We start from the raw sequence: 16,836 nt of genomic DNA, 5'->3' as shown, positions 1-16,836 counted from the left end.
TGTCAGTATTGGCGACTTTCCTCTAATATTATGCCGTTTGTAATTTCCCAAATCTGTTCTATTTTTATACTTTTTTTCTTTCTTATTTGTCTTATAATATAAAATATGAAATCAGAGTGCAGCGTAAAAACCGACACACGTTTATAAGATAGATCATAAGCTAATTTAATCTTCATATAATGTTGCGTTATAGAATAAATAATCCTATCGGAGCTGAAGGCGAGCTTGTATTTATATAGGAAAATCTTCCAAAAAGAAAAACTGCCTCTTTATATGTTGCGTCTTACAGAACAGTATAAAATATTCATATAAATTAACAAAAAAACACTTTATATCGAAGTAAAAAAGTTCTAGAAAATCAAATATGATAAAAAAAGCCAAGATCGGTCACAGAGTTGGATGTTTTACATAAAATACATTAAATATTCTTATATTAAATTAATTTCAGATATGATTGAAAGCCGAAAAACTTTCGATTTCAATCATTCTGAAACGCTAATAATCCCTAAATTAGAATAGAACCGAAAGTTTTTCGGCTCTCAATCATATCTGAAATAAATTAATTTAATCCTTATCGTACCATCTACAATTTAGTGCCTCATCCATACCATCAAGGGTCACTTCAAATCTCTTCGTTTTTTTACCTCAAATAATTTAAAAAATCTCTAAAAATTCACCAACTTACTTTCAACTTTCTAGAATAAATATTGACTCTTTATTTTGGAAAATAATAAAATGTAGTATATAATTTATAATTACCGAAAGACTCAAAAAAACTTGCACGAACAGGAATCGCTCGGTCACTAGTTACCCATATTAGTACGGTAAGGGTTATAAGAATATTTAATATATTATGTAAAACATCCAACTCTTTGACCGATCTTGACTTTCTTTATCGTATTTGATGTATTCACACATACGGTCGTGCTTAAAATTCTTAAATGATTCTAGAAAATCTTATATACATTTATTTGTAGGTAATTTTGTATATAGATGACTTTCTCAAAGAAAAAGAATTAGAATGTGTGACATTACTATCCATATTGTGTCAGTTTGGGGCCCATTTTGTTAGACGCTCACTTTTGCTTATTTTACAAAAAAGTTAATTATTGCAAAATTACAAACAGTATTATAAAAACTGTTATATTATCTGATAGGCGACATTTTTCAATATGTATTTATGTTTCTATTTTTAGCTTTTGTTTAAGAAATATTGTTAAAAAACAAACTGGCATGTTCACTTATATCTATAAATTGTGTTATTTTACTAAACAATGTCGAATATCAAGTTAATGTAAAATATTCAAATGATTCACAATCACGTTACGTTACATTAACACTCGAATATGTTAAAAATTCAATAACAAAAAATTTAACAACTATCGATTTTAATACAAACACAAAATGTGTTTTACTATGTATGTCTTGCTAACGGTTTTCTTTTCACGCAAGACATGGATACAACTAATTGCATGAAAATTAAATGTCTCTAACTTTGCATGTCTTGCATAATCGCGTTTCGTATCGTCATTGACGCAGCATACGTGACGTATATACAAAATCATATGGAGGCCACGAAAATTACTGGACCATGCATGCTACATACATTATTGTTAGAAACAAAGAATAATTATGTATATAAAGGCCGACAACCATAATTATGAGAACATATTCTATATCATAATCCTGAGAACGTCGTAATACAAACCAATGATAAGTACGAATGTACGTGTCGCGCAGCGTCTGTAATTAGTGAGCCTATTAATTATCGACTTATCTTTCTTACAGTCAAAGGCAGTAATGCCGTATATCTATATGCAACGATCGGATTTTATAACATCTTTCTGCATATGTGTTAGTTTTATAATTTATTTTTAATGAGATACATAATTAATAACAATCAGCAACTAACTAATAATACACGTTTCTTAAAACTTAAAAGGTCGAATACATAATCTGTTCTTAAAATACATAAATATATTATTAACTTTAACATTATTCCTCGTAAATTTCAATCTTATACGAGTCTTTCGTGCGCACTTAAAATTATATATCCAATATTTTCTCCAATTTATTATTTCTTAAATTTTCTATTTTATAAGCAGAATGCCTCCTAGAAAGATTTTTAAGAAGATAATACTTTGAAAGGTTTTTCATATTACATCGTACTTTCTTCATGTCCTTTTACTATAAATAATATATTGTAATTTTAATTTTATTTTCTTCTCTGTCAAGTTTAAGATTAATATTTTAGAAAATCAGATTCTCCGAATCTCGAAATTAACCAATTTGATCTGCTTCAATTCCTTTCGTCCCGTTGGCGTTATCTTGTATCGATTCGAACTTGGAGCTGGTGCTACCTCTTCGTCGTGGAGCGCGGTGATTCGTTCGGGAGTTTCATTCTCCATAAGTTCAGCAGGTGCTTCCGTTGTCTCGGCCGATTCACCTGAATCGGCGGGTTTGCCTTTCGGCGGGAGATATTTCTTACCGTGAATGAAAGGCCCGTAAGGATGATGGAATGGGAATCCAACTAGATACGGATCGGCATATATTGGATAGCCAACGTGGCCAACCCCGACCACAGGGCCGCCCTTGAATCCATGGAAGTGGTCGTATGGCAGGAGGGGGAAATCGTGGGGGTGAAAAATCCCCAGTAATGGCTTGACCCAAGGGGGCCCATAAGGAGGCGAGTATCCGTTTTTTGTCGAGTTATTCTGGTCGCCATTCTCAGCCGGTTCTTCGGTTTGTCTGTTGTCATTATTATTGTTGTTGCCGTTATTGTTGCCATTATTATTGCCATAACCGTAACCACCGTGATTGTAACCATAACCACCGGGTCCATAGAAATCGGGTCCACCGTAAGGCCCGTAACCGTGATGTCCATAGTGTCCGTTTCTAGAAGAATCATTTCCGTTTCTCTGATAGGGTCCATAGAAGTCGTGATGACCGTATCCGTCATAGGGAAATGGAGAGTAGGGATGATGGTGACCGAAACCGTAACCTCCGTAAGGCGAACCGTAACCACCGTAACTGGTCCTGTTCTCCAGTCGCGCGTTCTCCTCCGTGCCCGCCTCTTCCGAAGATCCATCTCCATATGGATGATGATGATGATGATGATGATGGTGGTGTCCGTACGGTCCAAAACCTCCGTAGAAGCCTCCGTAGGGCTTATCCAAGAAAGGTCCATGGGGAAAGGCTGCCTTGGGAAAACCACCGCCGTGATAAGAAGGATATAAATTGGTGGACGATTCCTGAATACGACCGATTGACGAATCGATATTGTCGCTAGATTTTGGAGTTGCGTCAAGATTGTCGTTGCTTGTGGAAAAATCGTAAGGTTTGTAAAAGTTCGACTGTTCTTGGCGTAGGTAGGAACCATCTCGTAGAGATCCATCGAATCGTTCATTCGTTTCAGATCCCTCGAGTTCTTCCGAAGAATCCTCGTACAGTCTATTATAAGGATAAGAGCGTGGTCCGTAATAGGTAGCCGCGTTTGATGTTTTCGTATCGACTATATTATTCAAGATTGAATGTGAATTCAAGTCGTTGTCATTCAGGTTGGTGGATACCGACAGGGTTGGTTGGAAGGACGATCGATTATTGCGGGATTGCACGTCGCGCAAGATGACCGGCGACAATACTGAAGCTACATTTTTAGCGAAGTTTGCTAGGATATCCGGACCTGTGTAAAGAAAATGATAATATTAAAATAAAGAAAATTCTAAATTTAATAAAAACGCATTGAAATTCTAATTTCTTTCTTTCGTTAAATAATCTTTTATTTATTAATGACCTTTACAAACAACTTAATAAGAAACTTTCCGTAAACTATAACTTATTTATTAATAAATGATAGCTTTCAGAAATATTTTTTTACATATCTCTTTGTCTGAATTTTGATCTGTATAATAATAATTGTTAGAATATATTGTTTTGCAAATTCAACATTTTTAATTGTCTAAAAATGATTCTTTAAATAAATTGTTAGGTTATTGCGTACAAATATAAAGTTTGTGGTTATTTACATACAAATATCAAGTATCACGTTACATACTATCATATACTCAACATTTCTTGTAAATGATAAGCTGTTTATAATTAATAAACTTTAATTTGTTTTTAATTAATAAATTTAAATAAATTTCGAGAAGAAACATTTCATGCTTACTGACTGCGGTTCTTGCAGCTTTTCCATCATTTATTACGCACCAAAGTGCGATGCAGTACAACAATATCTGTAAGAAAAAAATTTGATATTAGATTAAACGCATCGATTTACACGGAATATATAATTGTAACAATAATAAATTAATAAATTTAAATATTTAAACTTTATTTAATAGTTTATTAAACAGTTATTATTAATAACTGTGTTTAAAGGATTTTTATTTTACTTACAATGCATTCGCTAAAATTCATTGTATTTTCAATTTTAATTATTTTATAAATATAATGGTTTTAATCTGCAATGATAAGAAATACATTGACGCTTGTAATTTTTAAGAAAAATTTAATAATAAATGATTACTTCTTGATTATTTTTCAACATTTCTAAGATAAAAGTAAGAACAATAATTATATTTTAGATGTAAAAAATTACGAAAATTTACTTGAACACAATTAATGTAACTAAACGGTCCGCGATGGGCTATATTTGAGCATGAGATAATTTAAGTAAAGTGGCGTTTGGTATCCGGAATTTCTCGCAAAAAATGCTATGAACTGCGTAACGCACGACGACACGTATAGCATGACTGGCTCGATACTCCTCATAGGATTATGTTTTATTTGCTATTGCGTAAAGAGAGACGCTTGTGCATGTAAATCCGACGATCAACGCATCGTTCCAGTAGAAGGTTTTGCAAAATCTCGGCAAAAAGAAGCTCTGACGTACATATACACGCACAAATATCAGTCCTAGATGTACTTATTACGCCGTCTCGTCGTGCGGAACTTGATTCTTATAATAATAGAATCGAATCGGTCTGTGTGCGGTCACGTCGATTGCATTTTCGCGATGTACACATATTGCTGAAAGACTGTCCTAGTATATGAAACTTTCGGTAAAGTTATTTATGATTGTCAGCAGCGATAACCTTGCAAAATAAATAAAAATTTATGGCACTAATTTCTGAGAAAGTAATTAATAAATATTAATTTTATTATCTTCAGAAAAGTCTTTCGAGAAGAGAAAGTAACGGAATCAGTAACGGAACTTGTAATAGAAAATTTTCTTCTGATTTATGTAAGACTCGTATGAAGGTATTGTTACGTTTGTATGAATGTTTCACCGGTTATTACTTCTTACCCATTATTTTATAAAATACATAGTTATGAAGGAATAATTTGAAGACATATTTTTTAATGTATCGACGTGAATAACACAACTTCCTGGATACTGTGACATTAATATAAAAATAGAAAGTTTACATCATTTTAATGTAGATATCATAGGATGGCATGACTTTCGCTGTATACTGCGACAGAATAATATAAAAATGCGAAGTTTACGTCATAGTACTTTTTTAATTATAATAAAGAGATTAACAGAACTCTTAAATTTGACAAAATTTAAATAAATACTATAAAGGACTTATAAGAGTCCAATAATTATTAATAAATGTAGGTATCACATTAATAAACTGAAATTTAATTAAAAATTTAGAAGAACATTTATATAGATATTACATGTTTCGGCTTTTTATCAAGCCATCTTCAGATGATCCTTAACAAATTTACAGTTCCTTGAGTATATCTATTTTTTCATCAGTAGTTAACAATTATTCCATGATAAAACTTTGAATGTTCGATGGATGCCTCCCAAGAAAACGAAATTTCCCTCTCAATCGATTTGCAAGTCGAATTTTTGTACACTCGAAAAACTCATTGTGATGGTAAAGTTTATCAAATGTATAAAAATCATAGATAACATTTAGTCAAATATACACAAATTGTAGATAAATTATGAATATTAAAACAAGATAATAAGAGTGAAATAATATTATTCACAGTTCAAAAGTTAAAATTAAAAATTGTAAAAACTACTGTTTTAAATGACTAATCTAAGATTTGTTATCAGTATAATTTCTCAACACTTATTTACTAAAGTACTTTTTTACTAAAAAATGTTATATGTTATTTTACTGTCAGTTTTTTATTTATGGAATCTAATCCATCGAAAGACTCTAGAAATGTAATTTATTAGAAGAAGATGTGAAGATGTAATTTCTACTATATAATAATTGTACATATGTGAGATAAGCAAGAAATGAAATGTCAAAAACTTCACTGCACAAGAAATAATAATGTACCGTCTATTCAGCGCATCTTAAAAGGAGATTAAATCTCCATTCATGCGTGTTCATTCACAAGATTGATTTTCGCGAGTCACGTGCTCCACATGTGCTCGTCTGCATTTTTTCTAGCAGCATTAGTAAATCATCGCTATTCAGATCTGGAAAAGACTGACATCTCTAAATATCCTACGTGAAATTGCACATTTCGATAATTTATAATACGTTACAGATGATTATAAGATTATTATATGACGTATTATTTCTTTGAACTAAAACGAGAATGCCTTCAAATTATGATCATAATCTACTGCATGGTATAAATATCCAAGATATGCTTATATTTAAAACTAAATTTCTTATGATGATAATATAAGCACATAATTAAGTAAAAAATAAATAAGTAAAAGAAAATAAAAATAAAATAAGTAAAAATCAAATAAATAAGAATAAGTAAGTAAAAAAATAATATGATGCCTATTCAAATCGTCGCTCAAGATGGTGATATATCTGGCACCAATTTCTCATTAACTAATTACATATGTGCACGTGTAAGAACATACTTGAAATTATCTTACACCATAATCTACTGCAGCTTACGACAATAATGGAATTGCAATTTTTTCAGGCAGTCGACATGCGTTTTTTAATTCTTACTTATTTCACATGTTTGATCTAAACATATTTTATACACATATTTAACATATGTATCATAAGCTTTAACTATTTCTACGTATATAAATACATAATATAAACAAACAGCCACTAATAAAATGTAAGAATTAAATAGATTTTACTTTCCTATTACTTTTTTTTAATTAATAAATGTAAGACTTAATAATTAATTAAGTCAACGTTGTATAATAATTAGAATTTTTTTGTAAACTTTGATATCGCAAATTTGACAAGATTATGTTAGATACAAATTCTTATGTGATACAATTTATATTATGCGTTATAATATAAAGAGCAAATATATCGCAAATATATCGAGAGAATAAAATATCTATAATATCCTAATTTTTTAATAAATTCACAAATGATTCACTTCGGTTATTATATCACGCTGAGGATTGCAACAAATTTCCCGCGTATTCAATTATTAAAAAAATGTAAACGGTAGATATTTTGATAGACATTTTACAGTTGACACTTCACACAAATCTATTTGACACACAGCAAATTTTTATTTTGCAATGATTTATTACGCTGCCACGGATCGTTACAAAATTGTAATTTTGTTACTTTTCCCCGTATGACTAATGGCTTTTATGCAAGGATACTCACGTGTGACGCGTAATGCATCGTGCATGCGGCTCTTGACGACTAAGGGACAGACATCGTGACCGATGTCATTTATACTTTCTCTCCTTTAAACGCCTTTTACCCTCGATGCTGAGTGCGAGGGTGTAAAAGGTGGATCGTAAAATTATAGTTTTTATATGTTTCGATCGTTTCGAACATGCAAATTAAAAGCTTTATCGAATTTATAAGCGAAAGAATATATAATGTTAAATTCTGCTTGCAGATTTTGACATTTACAGAATATTCATTAATCGGACTTTCATATTTGATACATGGATGAATATTCAGAGTTCTTTTTGGAGAAGGGGTTTATCAATTCTATTATCACATAAAGCTTAAAATGCCCTTTTTTATAATTTGGAAAAATATGAGATTTTTTTAATTATAGTAATCTTTAATTTTTTTCTAGAAAAAGATATAAACAAGATACAGTTATGAAAAACGAAATGTATAGTTGTGAATAAAACTCTATCAAGTTCTTCTCCATTTCCTACATAACATTACTAATAGAGAACAGTAACATTATAGATATTTTTACTAATTAACCATATGGCAATAATTGTAATAGCGTACAAATAAATGTGTAAATACATAAAATGTATCACAAAGTTTCGGTCTTTAACTAAAACATATGAGGATATATTTTTAAATAATGTATATTATATATTACTCATAATTATACGAATAATTTACGTGAGGACCGTGCAACTTTAATTTCAGTGTAAATTAACTCGGTGAAAATCACAAACTAATAGTGCATTAACTAATTATTTCTGCTTTGTATCATAATGGATATCATGCTGCAGGATGTAACTTTGCGATGTGGGTGGCTTGATGTACGTTCTTCGTTGAAAGTTTCGTGATGAGGAAAGAGAAGCTCGAGTGACTGATGTAGCATTTGATGATTGATGGAGAGATCGTTCTAACAGGCTGGCAAACTAATAGCCGATCTGACTGATCCTGCCGACGATACCGGGGGCGATGACACCAGGAAGATTATAAATTTGCACAGGTCGAGGGGAAATTCCTACTAGTCGGGTCGCTCGGAAATTCGGCGTGATAATTACGGGCCGTTGAGTGCTGCTCAGAATGTCAAATTGTCTGGCTTGAGCATTAATCTGCCCATATCCTGGATACTTGGCGACCATACCGCTCACGCTTCCGTAAGGAATCCCACCTGTTGAATGAAGCAATCGATATAATAGTAAAGCTTATACAACATTTACAATTAGGCCCTAAAAGATTTATTAAATCTTTATACATATTTCTAGCATTAAATAAACATTTACTTATAATAAATAAATATTCCAATAAAAAATCAAATTAATGGTCTTTGTATTAAATAAATAAATGTTTACATTTAGTAAATATTTATTTAGAATTATTTAAACAAATATTTATTAAAATTTAGTATTTTTTTCAGAGTGGCTGTAATGTCCAATAAGCTATTTCGTCGAGTGAAAGGAAAGAGGTTTAATTTAGTAATCAATAATCACCAGTGCTGCTTTCTGTTGGAGCCTAATCTAAATCGTATTTAAAGACAGAAAATAAAGATATTTTCCTTATAGCGATTTCTATTATTTTAGAGTTTATCGAATGAATAAATTATAGTCTATTATAAAATTTCTTAAAATATTGTAGTAAATATTGAAAGAAAGATTGGAAAGTAAAAAACAGAAGTCTGACTTACCGTACGCCAATCCATTCACCATTTCCACTATCCCTGCGCTGTCTGGTGCTGCTGTCGATAATTTTAAAAATGCTACGAGTCCAAATATCAGGGTGACCTAAAAATCACATATGGATAAGTCACGATAAAATTTGGAGACTTGAATGCATGTTTGAGAATATTTTTATGTAATTGCACACATGCGCTAGAAGACGAAATGGCACAATATACATAACGTATTCAATATATTTTATAAAATAATATTGCTCCTATTGACAAAAAATGTATTATACGGAATTTTCTATAATTTTTATAGAATAATATATAACTTTTGCGTAATAATTTTATGAAAAAAATCTATTATTTAATGACATTAAAATTAATTACGCGCATTCAATTATTACGGCTGCGAATATTATTAACAGTACGTTTATTATTTTACACTCTGCATATTTCCTCATATAATAAATTATAATGAATTGATGAGTTCGCTATATATATATATAAGTGCACATTTTTTCAGTTATATAATAATACTCCTCAGCTTATACAGTTTAAAAACACTATTTAAGTGATTATTCATGAATAAGTGAACAACATTTTCTATGATTGTATCATCACTGTCAATAATTTTATCAATTAAAAAATAAAATATCGCGTAGACAAATGACCTTGAAATTGGTTGCATTAAAACAGACAATCGTGTATAGAAAGTGTGTTGTACATGCCAGTTTTTCGCACATATTAGGTTTCGTTGGCATTTGTTGCACAAATCTGTAGTTCTTAAATATTTATGTCAAGTAGTATTTATATCCTCAATATTTCTAAATCAAACAATGTCAAACAGATCTTACGAAATAAATTTATAATTATCATAAACTTATTTTTATTTCTATTAAAATGTTAGTGGCAACAATTTTAATTGTGTAAGGTAACCGGATCCTAGCTATATGACCTAGTATTAAATATATGACCTACACACTCAATGTTTGTAGGTAATTACACGGTGAACTCAATAGATAACATTAATAAGTCTGCAAGTTGTCCATCTATCTTGATTGTATTAGTTTATTGCTCAGTTTGTTCATTTTATTATTTTCGATAATGCAAATTACAGAATGTTATGATCGTAATACTTCGTAGGTAAGTAATTGCTTTCTATGTACAACTACTTACTAATGTCCGTTTCTACTGATGCAGTTTAATTTTAATCTCGGTTCTACTAAGTCTTTCTCTTTTTCTAGTTCTAAGAATAAAGACAACAAATCAATATCGGTAGATGTCTACAACACTGATTTGTACTCATACAAAACAAAGTCTTGTTCATATTTAAACTATCCATGTATAATAATTTTCTAAAATGTAAAATGTAATCACATTATATCATATCATATCATATTAACTTAATGTAATTCAATATAACAGTTCAATCTAATAATTGTAATAATTCAATGTAACTGCAATGTAAAACATCCTATTAAGCAACTATTTAATTCCGTATTTCTTATACAAATAATCCGATCTGTTTTTAAAAAAATATTTAACTCGTACAGTTTGTTATAAATTATAAAACATCTTTAAATCTTAGGTATTATCTTCACATAAAATTACGAAAACTACCTCACATCCCTATAGATGAGACCACCCCCGCGATTACTATAATTAGTTTATTCACCTGGGCGTTCACGTACCTTGGCGGGCAGCATGTCGCCGTTTCCAATAGAATAGAACACAACACGTACTAAACGCGTAGGCAAAACTAGAATACAAAGGCAAAGATCAAATATTATATACACGTTGCGTGGCGTACCGCGTGCGTTAACGTTGGCCAATCGTTGGCGTTTCCTTTCGATCGCGCCCGTTTTATTCTTCTGTCTATAGGATTTTATCGAACTGCGAGGATATCTGTGGGGCCTGCCTTGGGGCACCTTAACCTTGGAGCACTACAGCCACCTCTCACATGTGGCGTACTGACTTCTATCCTGTGCACCAAGGACCATGTTTCTCGTGAGTACCTTCTTATCGTTGTGTGCTGTGTTCGCGGTTTTAATAATACTGATGATGCACGTCCTTGTTGAACGGCGACAAATGACAACGATGTCTTTTTAGATTGAATTAATAAATAGGAAGGATGTAAAAATTACACTGATAATAACACGCTACAAGTATTGCTCGTAAGAATCGTCAACAAAATCTTTCGCCAAAGATCGAGATGGTAGAAGGTGGCATAAATTGTTAATATAATATAATGGTAACGAATAAGATAAAAATTGATATTACTTCAAAATCATAAAAATATGCGAATTAATTAAATTGGTTACTTAGACGCACTGTGACTTTGGCATTACGCGTAATTGTTCTAAGTTTCCCACGTTAATGGATCGTTGCAGGATAAAAGCGTTATAGTAGATAACAATGTTATTATTAATATGTCGCTTATTAAGCTGCACGAAAAGATTATTTCGCTCATACGACGAAAAATAGATCAAGGGTATCTGCTCTTGAAGACAGTTAGCGATATTACGTAATAAGATTAATAATCCAGCAAACTCATGAATCGCAGCGATTGTTATGATGATAAATATTGCCGACAAGTGTTGCAGTTGCAAAAGAGAAAGCGGTAAAAAAATATTAATTTAATGAAAATTATACTTAACCATCCAATAACTATTGTAATTATGTAAAGAAGTAATTGATAAAAAGCTCAATTAACGGAATCTTTAACGAGAGAAAACTGTTTTGTTGAATGAGTTCTTAAAGTACTGCTGTTAAAAGATTTAATAAAGTAAATATAAAGTAAATTATCATATCTTTATAATTAAAATTAATATTTCATATACATATAGATATAAAATTATTATAGAAAAGGTTCTTTCTTTCTCTACTTTCTTTCTATTTTGTCTGGTGTAAAATATTGCATATTATGATTAAATTACTTTAATAAAATTTGCTTTTATTGGTTATTTTTATCTTTGGCCTTATAAAAACGAAATATTGTAACAACGTCACACTATAATAAATTCATTTATATCATGTAATATGATTATAAATGATATATAATCTCGTGAGAAAGATTTTAATTGAGATCAGCATAAAGTTCGCGAAAGAGGTCGAATTATCGGTTAGAAGAGGTAAAAAGATAGCGATTATTGCTGACGTATTGTAAATCTGTGAAATAAGAAATTTCAATTTTCAATAAGGCTTCTTTTTGTTGTCACAAACAGGAGATATAATTTCTCTGGTGATTCACACCATGATACAAACAGTAAGTCGCGCAACAGTTGCGCCGATGAAAAGATATAGTTTTGAGTGGGGCGTTATGCAATCCCTCTGTAACGTTTATTTAACAAAAATATCCTAGACTATATACAACAACGTAGTTAGAGGTCGGAAAAAAAACTATTGCAACACCCTCAATTGAATCGCGTCTAATCATCCGCATCTAAATGCGCTTTCTCTAAAACAAACATTAATTAACTAAATAATGCTATGATAACTACTGCAAACATTAAGAATATCGTGAGTATTAAAATAAACTCAAGTGCAAGTGTTTGAAATTATTATCTTTGCGTCATCCAAGTAAAACACAAAAGTCATAATATCATAAGGATAATATTGTAATTTTATTTGTCATTTATAAGTTTATTTTTAGGTGACAAATGATGTCATAATGACATCCTATGATATCATCATGACTTAATTATGACTCTGTGTTTTACCTGGACACATTCGCTTTTATCAACGTTTCAAGATGCCTTTTTAAGATTTCTATCTATTTACTACTATCTCAAATTATGACGTCACAAGCGAAAAAACACACAATAAAAATTCTTGCTAATTATATTTAAATAGAAATATTTTTCAATAAAACATTTATTATTTGCAATTAATAAAACAGATCTATAAAATATATCGAAAACTATCTTCTTGTTTCGGGGAGAAATTAAGTCATATTTATTTCTATATATTATTAAGACAACAGTTTGTCATAGATGCAAAAATAACGCATTTCATTTTTGATTATGTATATATCTGAAAATTTATTTCCAGATATATGATTATTCATTAATTAACAAAAGGAGAGATTTCGATATATTTTATAAGCCGGTTCTATCAATTATAAGTTGTTTTATTGAAATATAAGTATTTCCATATTAATATATTTTGCAAAAATTTTTGTTGTGCATTTTCTTATTCTTGACGTCACAATTTGAGATAGTAATTCTGAGTGAATAAGAGACATAATCAGCAGACATAAATCAATTTTTTGTGTAATATCCTTATAACAAAAATTTTCGATTTTTTATGAATAAATTTTTTTATGAATTACGTGATGTGGAATTTACTTATACATTACTATCAATTACGAAAAAAAATGGAAGCTAAAATAAATTTAAAAATCCAAAATAAATTTTTTATAATTATCTAAAACGATTTTAAAATTAATCTCGCATATCAATTTACGTAGAAATAAGAAATGTTTTAATTAAACGTCAAATACGTTGGCTCTATTATTTATGCTCTACGTAATAATACATCCTGTGTTCCGGATCCTTTATGAACTTGGGTTGTAGTAACGGTTTCTGTTTTTGTTCTTTATCTTCTTTTTCTTCTTTGTCGTCATTTTGAGCTTTCCAGTTTTCAATTATCTTACTCGATTCACTCTTAGTTTTTTTATCGGCTCGATTTCTTTCGCGATTTGGTTGAATGTTCTGCATTAGATTGTATATTGGGTAGATCTGAAACCACAAACTTTCATGAATGAACCATGAATGAGTCATACTGAGCGTATAATTATATCAATACATTTTCCTACAGTTAGTTTTAATTTAAGTCATTACATACTTAATTTATAGGAACATTATAATTTATAATATTATTTCATGCATTAAACATCTTTGGCGAGTGATGCTTACATTAAACATTTTTACATTACATCTATTATCTGAACAACTTGATTTAACGTTTCCATTTTAAATTACAATTTCTAAAGGTTTAATATACTTTACATTGTAATGCTATTCCCGCTAGGTTATTCTTAATTATAAATGTATTACAAATACAAAAACCAGTTTTGATGAGAAATATCTAAAGTTAAATTCAGATCCAAGAATAATTTTGTTGAACTATCAAAATTATGTACGCTTAAAATAATTTTACTTTTCTTACGTTATTAATCTGAATGCTTCTTATAGTACGTTTTGTTCTAATTTCAAACAAATTTTTTTGCTAAATTTATGAAAAAAGCAGGATTTTCAAGTAACACGCACTTAAAAATCCTTTGTTCATCCCTTTCTCTTAGATATAAATAAATGATTCATAGAGTGCCCGAGTGAACAAAGAAAGAGAAAATGAAATTCATGCCTTAGTAATCGTAATTCTTTGAAATCCAAGACATAGTAGACATTGTGTGTCTCGAACCATATTCGGTCAGCTGAACCGTCCCGTGTTGCGGTGACAAACTTACTTCTGACGGTATCCCAGAGTCACCGTTGTCATTCTCGTCGTTAACAATCCCATCGTAAGTCCCGAAATCATTTATCTTCTTAACTTCCTCCTTCTTCATTCCAAAATGTTTAAAAGCGTTATCTCTACTTTTTTCTTGAGACTTATCTAATATCACCAATTTTTTAGTTTTATCTTCATTAACTTTATAATCTTCTTTCTTATCTTCCTGTTTTATTAATTCTCCTCTATTATCTGAATCTTTATTATTACCATTCTGTTTATTATCACTCTTTTTGCGTTTCGATTTGATTCTCAACCTCACAGGTTTTTTTTGAGCGGACGTTACATTCGTCTTTATAGAATCAAATTCATTCTTTGTTTCTGGATAAGTGGTCTTCGTAACGATCTTTTCCTTTGAGACTCTCGATAGATGCTCGATCGTCCGTGTTTTTGGAGTCGAAGTTTCTACCTGAAAATCATTAGTCTTGATTGTTTCTGGCGTATCAATTATTTTAGCAGTTACAGTCTTTTTAGAAAAATCCGATCTATCTGTCTTCTCTTTCTTTGAATATTTTCTTTGAATGGGTGTAAAAGTTGACTTTTTCATGCCAAAATTGATACTTGCCGAAGGCGTAGCTGACGTTGTTGTCGAAACCACAGGTTTCCTGCGCCTTTTATTGATGGACTTAGTAACAGACTCAGCAGGTGCATTATCGGGAGAAATCGTAGAGTTGTTCTTCAATATTTTTCGTCGACGTTTCTTCTGTTGTCCAGTCGTAGAAAGAACTTCCTTCGTTCCATTAGATAATTTACTCGGCTGGTTGCTTATTATTTCTGTCGACGATTCTGCCTCATCTGAATTACTTTTGTTTAATTTCAGATATTTCACAGGCTGTTCTTTTTTTTCTTTATTAATAACGTCCTCGCTCTTCAGTTTTCTCGAATCAAAGCGCGAATTATTCGACACGTTCTTGCCAACTTGAGAGAGTCTTCTTTTTGCATTCTTTCTTCTCGGCGGCTGCGTGATGTCTTCGGGCACAAGTGTTCCTCTAGAGATCCCTCTATCTGAGGGAGATAATAACTTCCGCGCGAACGAAGGGGAATTTTCGACCTCCTTCAAAGTTTTTTCTTTAGACTCATCATCATCTTCCAGAATTTTTTTAATGGATCTGCTGATTTCGCGCGCGCTAGAAAAATTTGATGGTGCATTGGAACTGTATCTGCTGCTGTATTTCATAAACGGCATGTGTTCGGTGTTGGATTCTTCATTGTCGTCTATATATCTGTGCGAGGTATCGCGTCTAGTATTCATATTGCGATTTTTGGAGGGAACGTTATATTTCTCCCAAGGATAAATATGTCTTTCCCAAAGTAAAATTGGTCTTTCCAGTCTCGTGGATGCTTCCTCGTCTTCATCGTCGAAAAATCGCGCCGTGGCTAGCTCCCGTTCTTTTCGTTCCTTCGCTAATCTATCTCTCCTTTCCCAAGGATATTCGTATCTGTCGGCATCGTGCAGCCATTTGTATTTTTCTTCTTTAATTTTTTTGTCAGCGTGCCAAGGAAACACGTAATCTTCGCTCTCCTCCTCTCTCTCCTCTTCAGGATCGTTCTCCTCGCTTTCTTTTTTAATTTTTGACTTGTACCTCGAAAATGGAAAAGGTTTATAGGTCGTCTTCTCGGAGAGTTCGTCGTCCTTATTGCTTTTAATTAATGGTTTCCTTGTATATGTAAAGAATGTCTGGTCCTTATTCGAACCTCCCTCTTCTTTTGACGAAAGTTCCTCGTAATCTTCATCTTCTCCGAATAATTCCGTTTTCACCGGCGTTTCGACTTGTTCCTCAATTTTCTCGGAAGACTCATTATCATCATTCGCCACATTTCCAGGATAATCAGTCTCTTCTTCCTGCTTTTCTTCGCTATCCTCAGATTCGTGATTCGTGTTTGCACTATACTTACTTGATAGTGTTGTCGTTTCCTCGGGAAATATTTCCGCGTATCCTGGTGGATCAGACTCCAAGTACTCTCGCAAATCCGAGACTTCTTTCGAATTCTGAGGATCCGTCGTAGTCGTGGAAATATCCTCATCGACGTTCTCGTGAACCTGATATGTGTTAGTCGTAC

The 16,836-nt window shown here is 31.5% G+C and overlaps 2 protein-coding genes across 2 annotated transcripts; both read right to left on the bottom strand.

The window, feature by feature from the left end:
* Nucleotides 1-2,228: 2,228 nt before the first annotated feature.
* LOC108764830 (probable serine/threonine-protein kinase clkA) lies at nt 2,229-7,809 on the bottom strand. The gene is made up of 3 exons (XM_018513221.1): nt 7,581-7,809; nt 4,169-4,235; nt 2,229-3,682 (listed from the first exon to the last, which is right to left on the bottom strand). The coding sequence occupies exons 1-3, from the start codon at nt 7,596-7,598 to the stop codon at nt 2,259-2,261; spliced, it is 1,509 nt and encodes a 502-aa protein (XP_018368723.1). The 5' UTR covers nt 7,599-7,809; the 3' UTR covers nt 2,229-2,258.
* A 488-nt stretch (nt 7,810-8,297) lies between these two features.
* Nucleotides 8,298-11,115, bottom strand: LOC108764833 (uncharacterized). The gene is made up of 3 exons (XM_018513224.1): nt 10,959-11,115; nt 9,289-9,385; nt 8,298-8,775 (listed from the first exon to the last, which is right to left on the bottom strand). Exons 1-3 carry the CDS (start codon nt 10,971-10,973, stop codon nt 8,537-8,539), a joined length of 351 nt encoding a protein of 116 aa, XP_018368726.1. The 5' UTR covers nt 10,974-11,115; the 3' UTR covers nt 8,298-8,536.
* Between the last annotated feature and the right edge of the window lie 5,721 nt (nt 11,116-16,836).

Source organism: Trachymyrmex cornetzi, unplaced genomic scaffold (assembly GCF_001594075.2).
Source record: "Trachymyrmex cornetzi isolate Tcor2-1 unplaced genomic scaffold, Tcor1.1 scaffold454, whole genome shotgun sequence".
In the NCBI taxonomy this organism is placed as follows: Eukaryota; Metazoa; Arthropoda; class Insecta; order Hymenoptera; family Formicidae; genus Trachymyrmex; species Trachymyrmex cornetzi.
Note: the sequence above shows the minus strand (reverse complement) of the source record. Positions and strands in the feature narration are given on the sequence as shown.

Bases quoted from the DNA above. Each gene is read 5' to 3' on its own strand.
- LOC108764833 (XM_018513224.1), bottom strand. The intron at 8,776-9,288 runs GTAAGTCAGACT...TTCATTCAACAG, and splicing joins GGTGAATGGATTGGCGTACG to GTGGGATTCCTTACGGAAGC.
- LOC108764830 (XM_018513221.1), bottom strand. The intron at 3,683-4,168 runs GTAAGCATGAAA...TTCTTTACACAG, and splicing joins AGCTGCAAGAACCGCAGTCA to GTCCGGATATCCTAGCAAAC.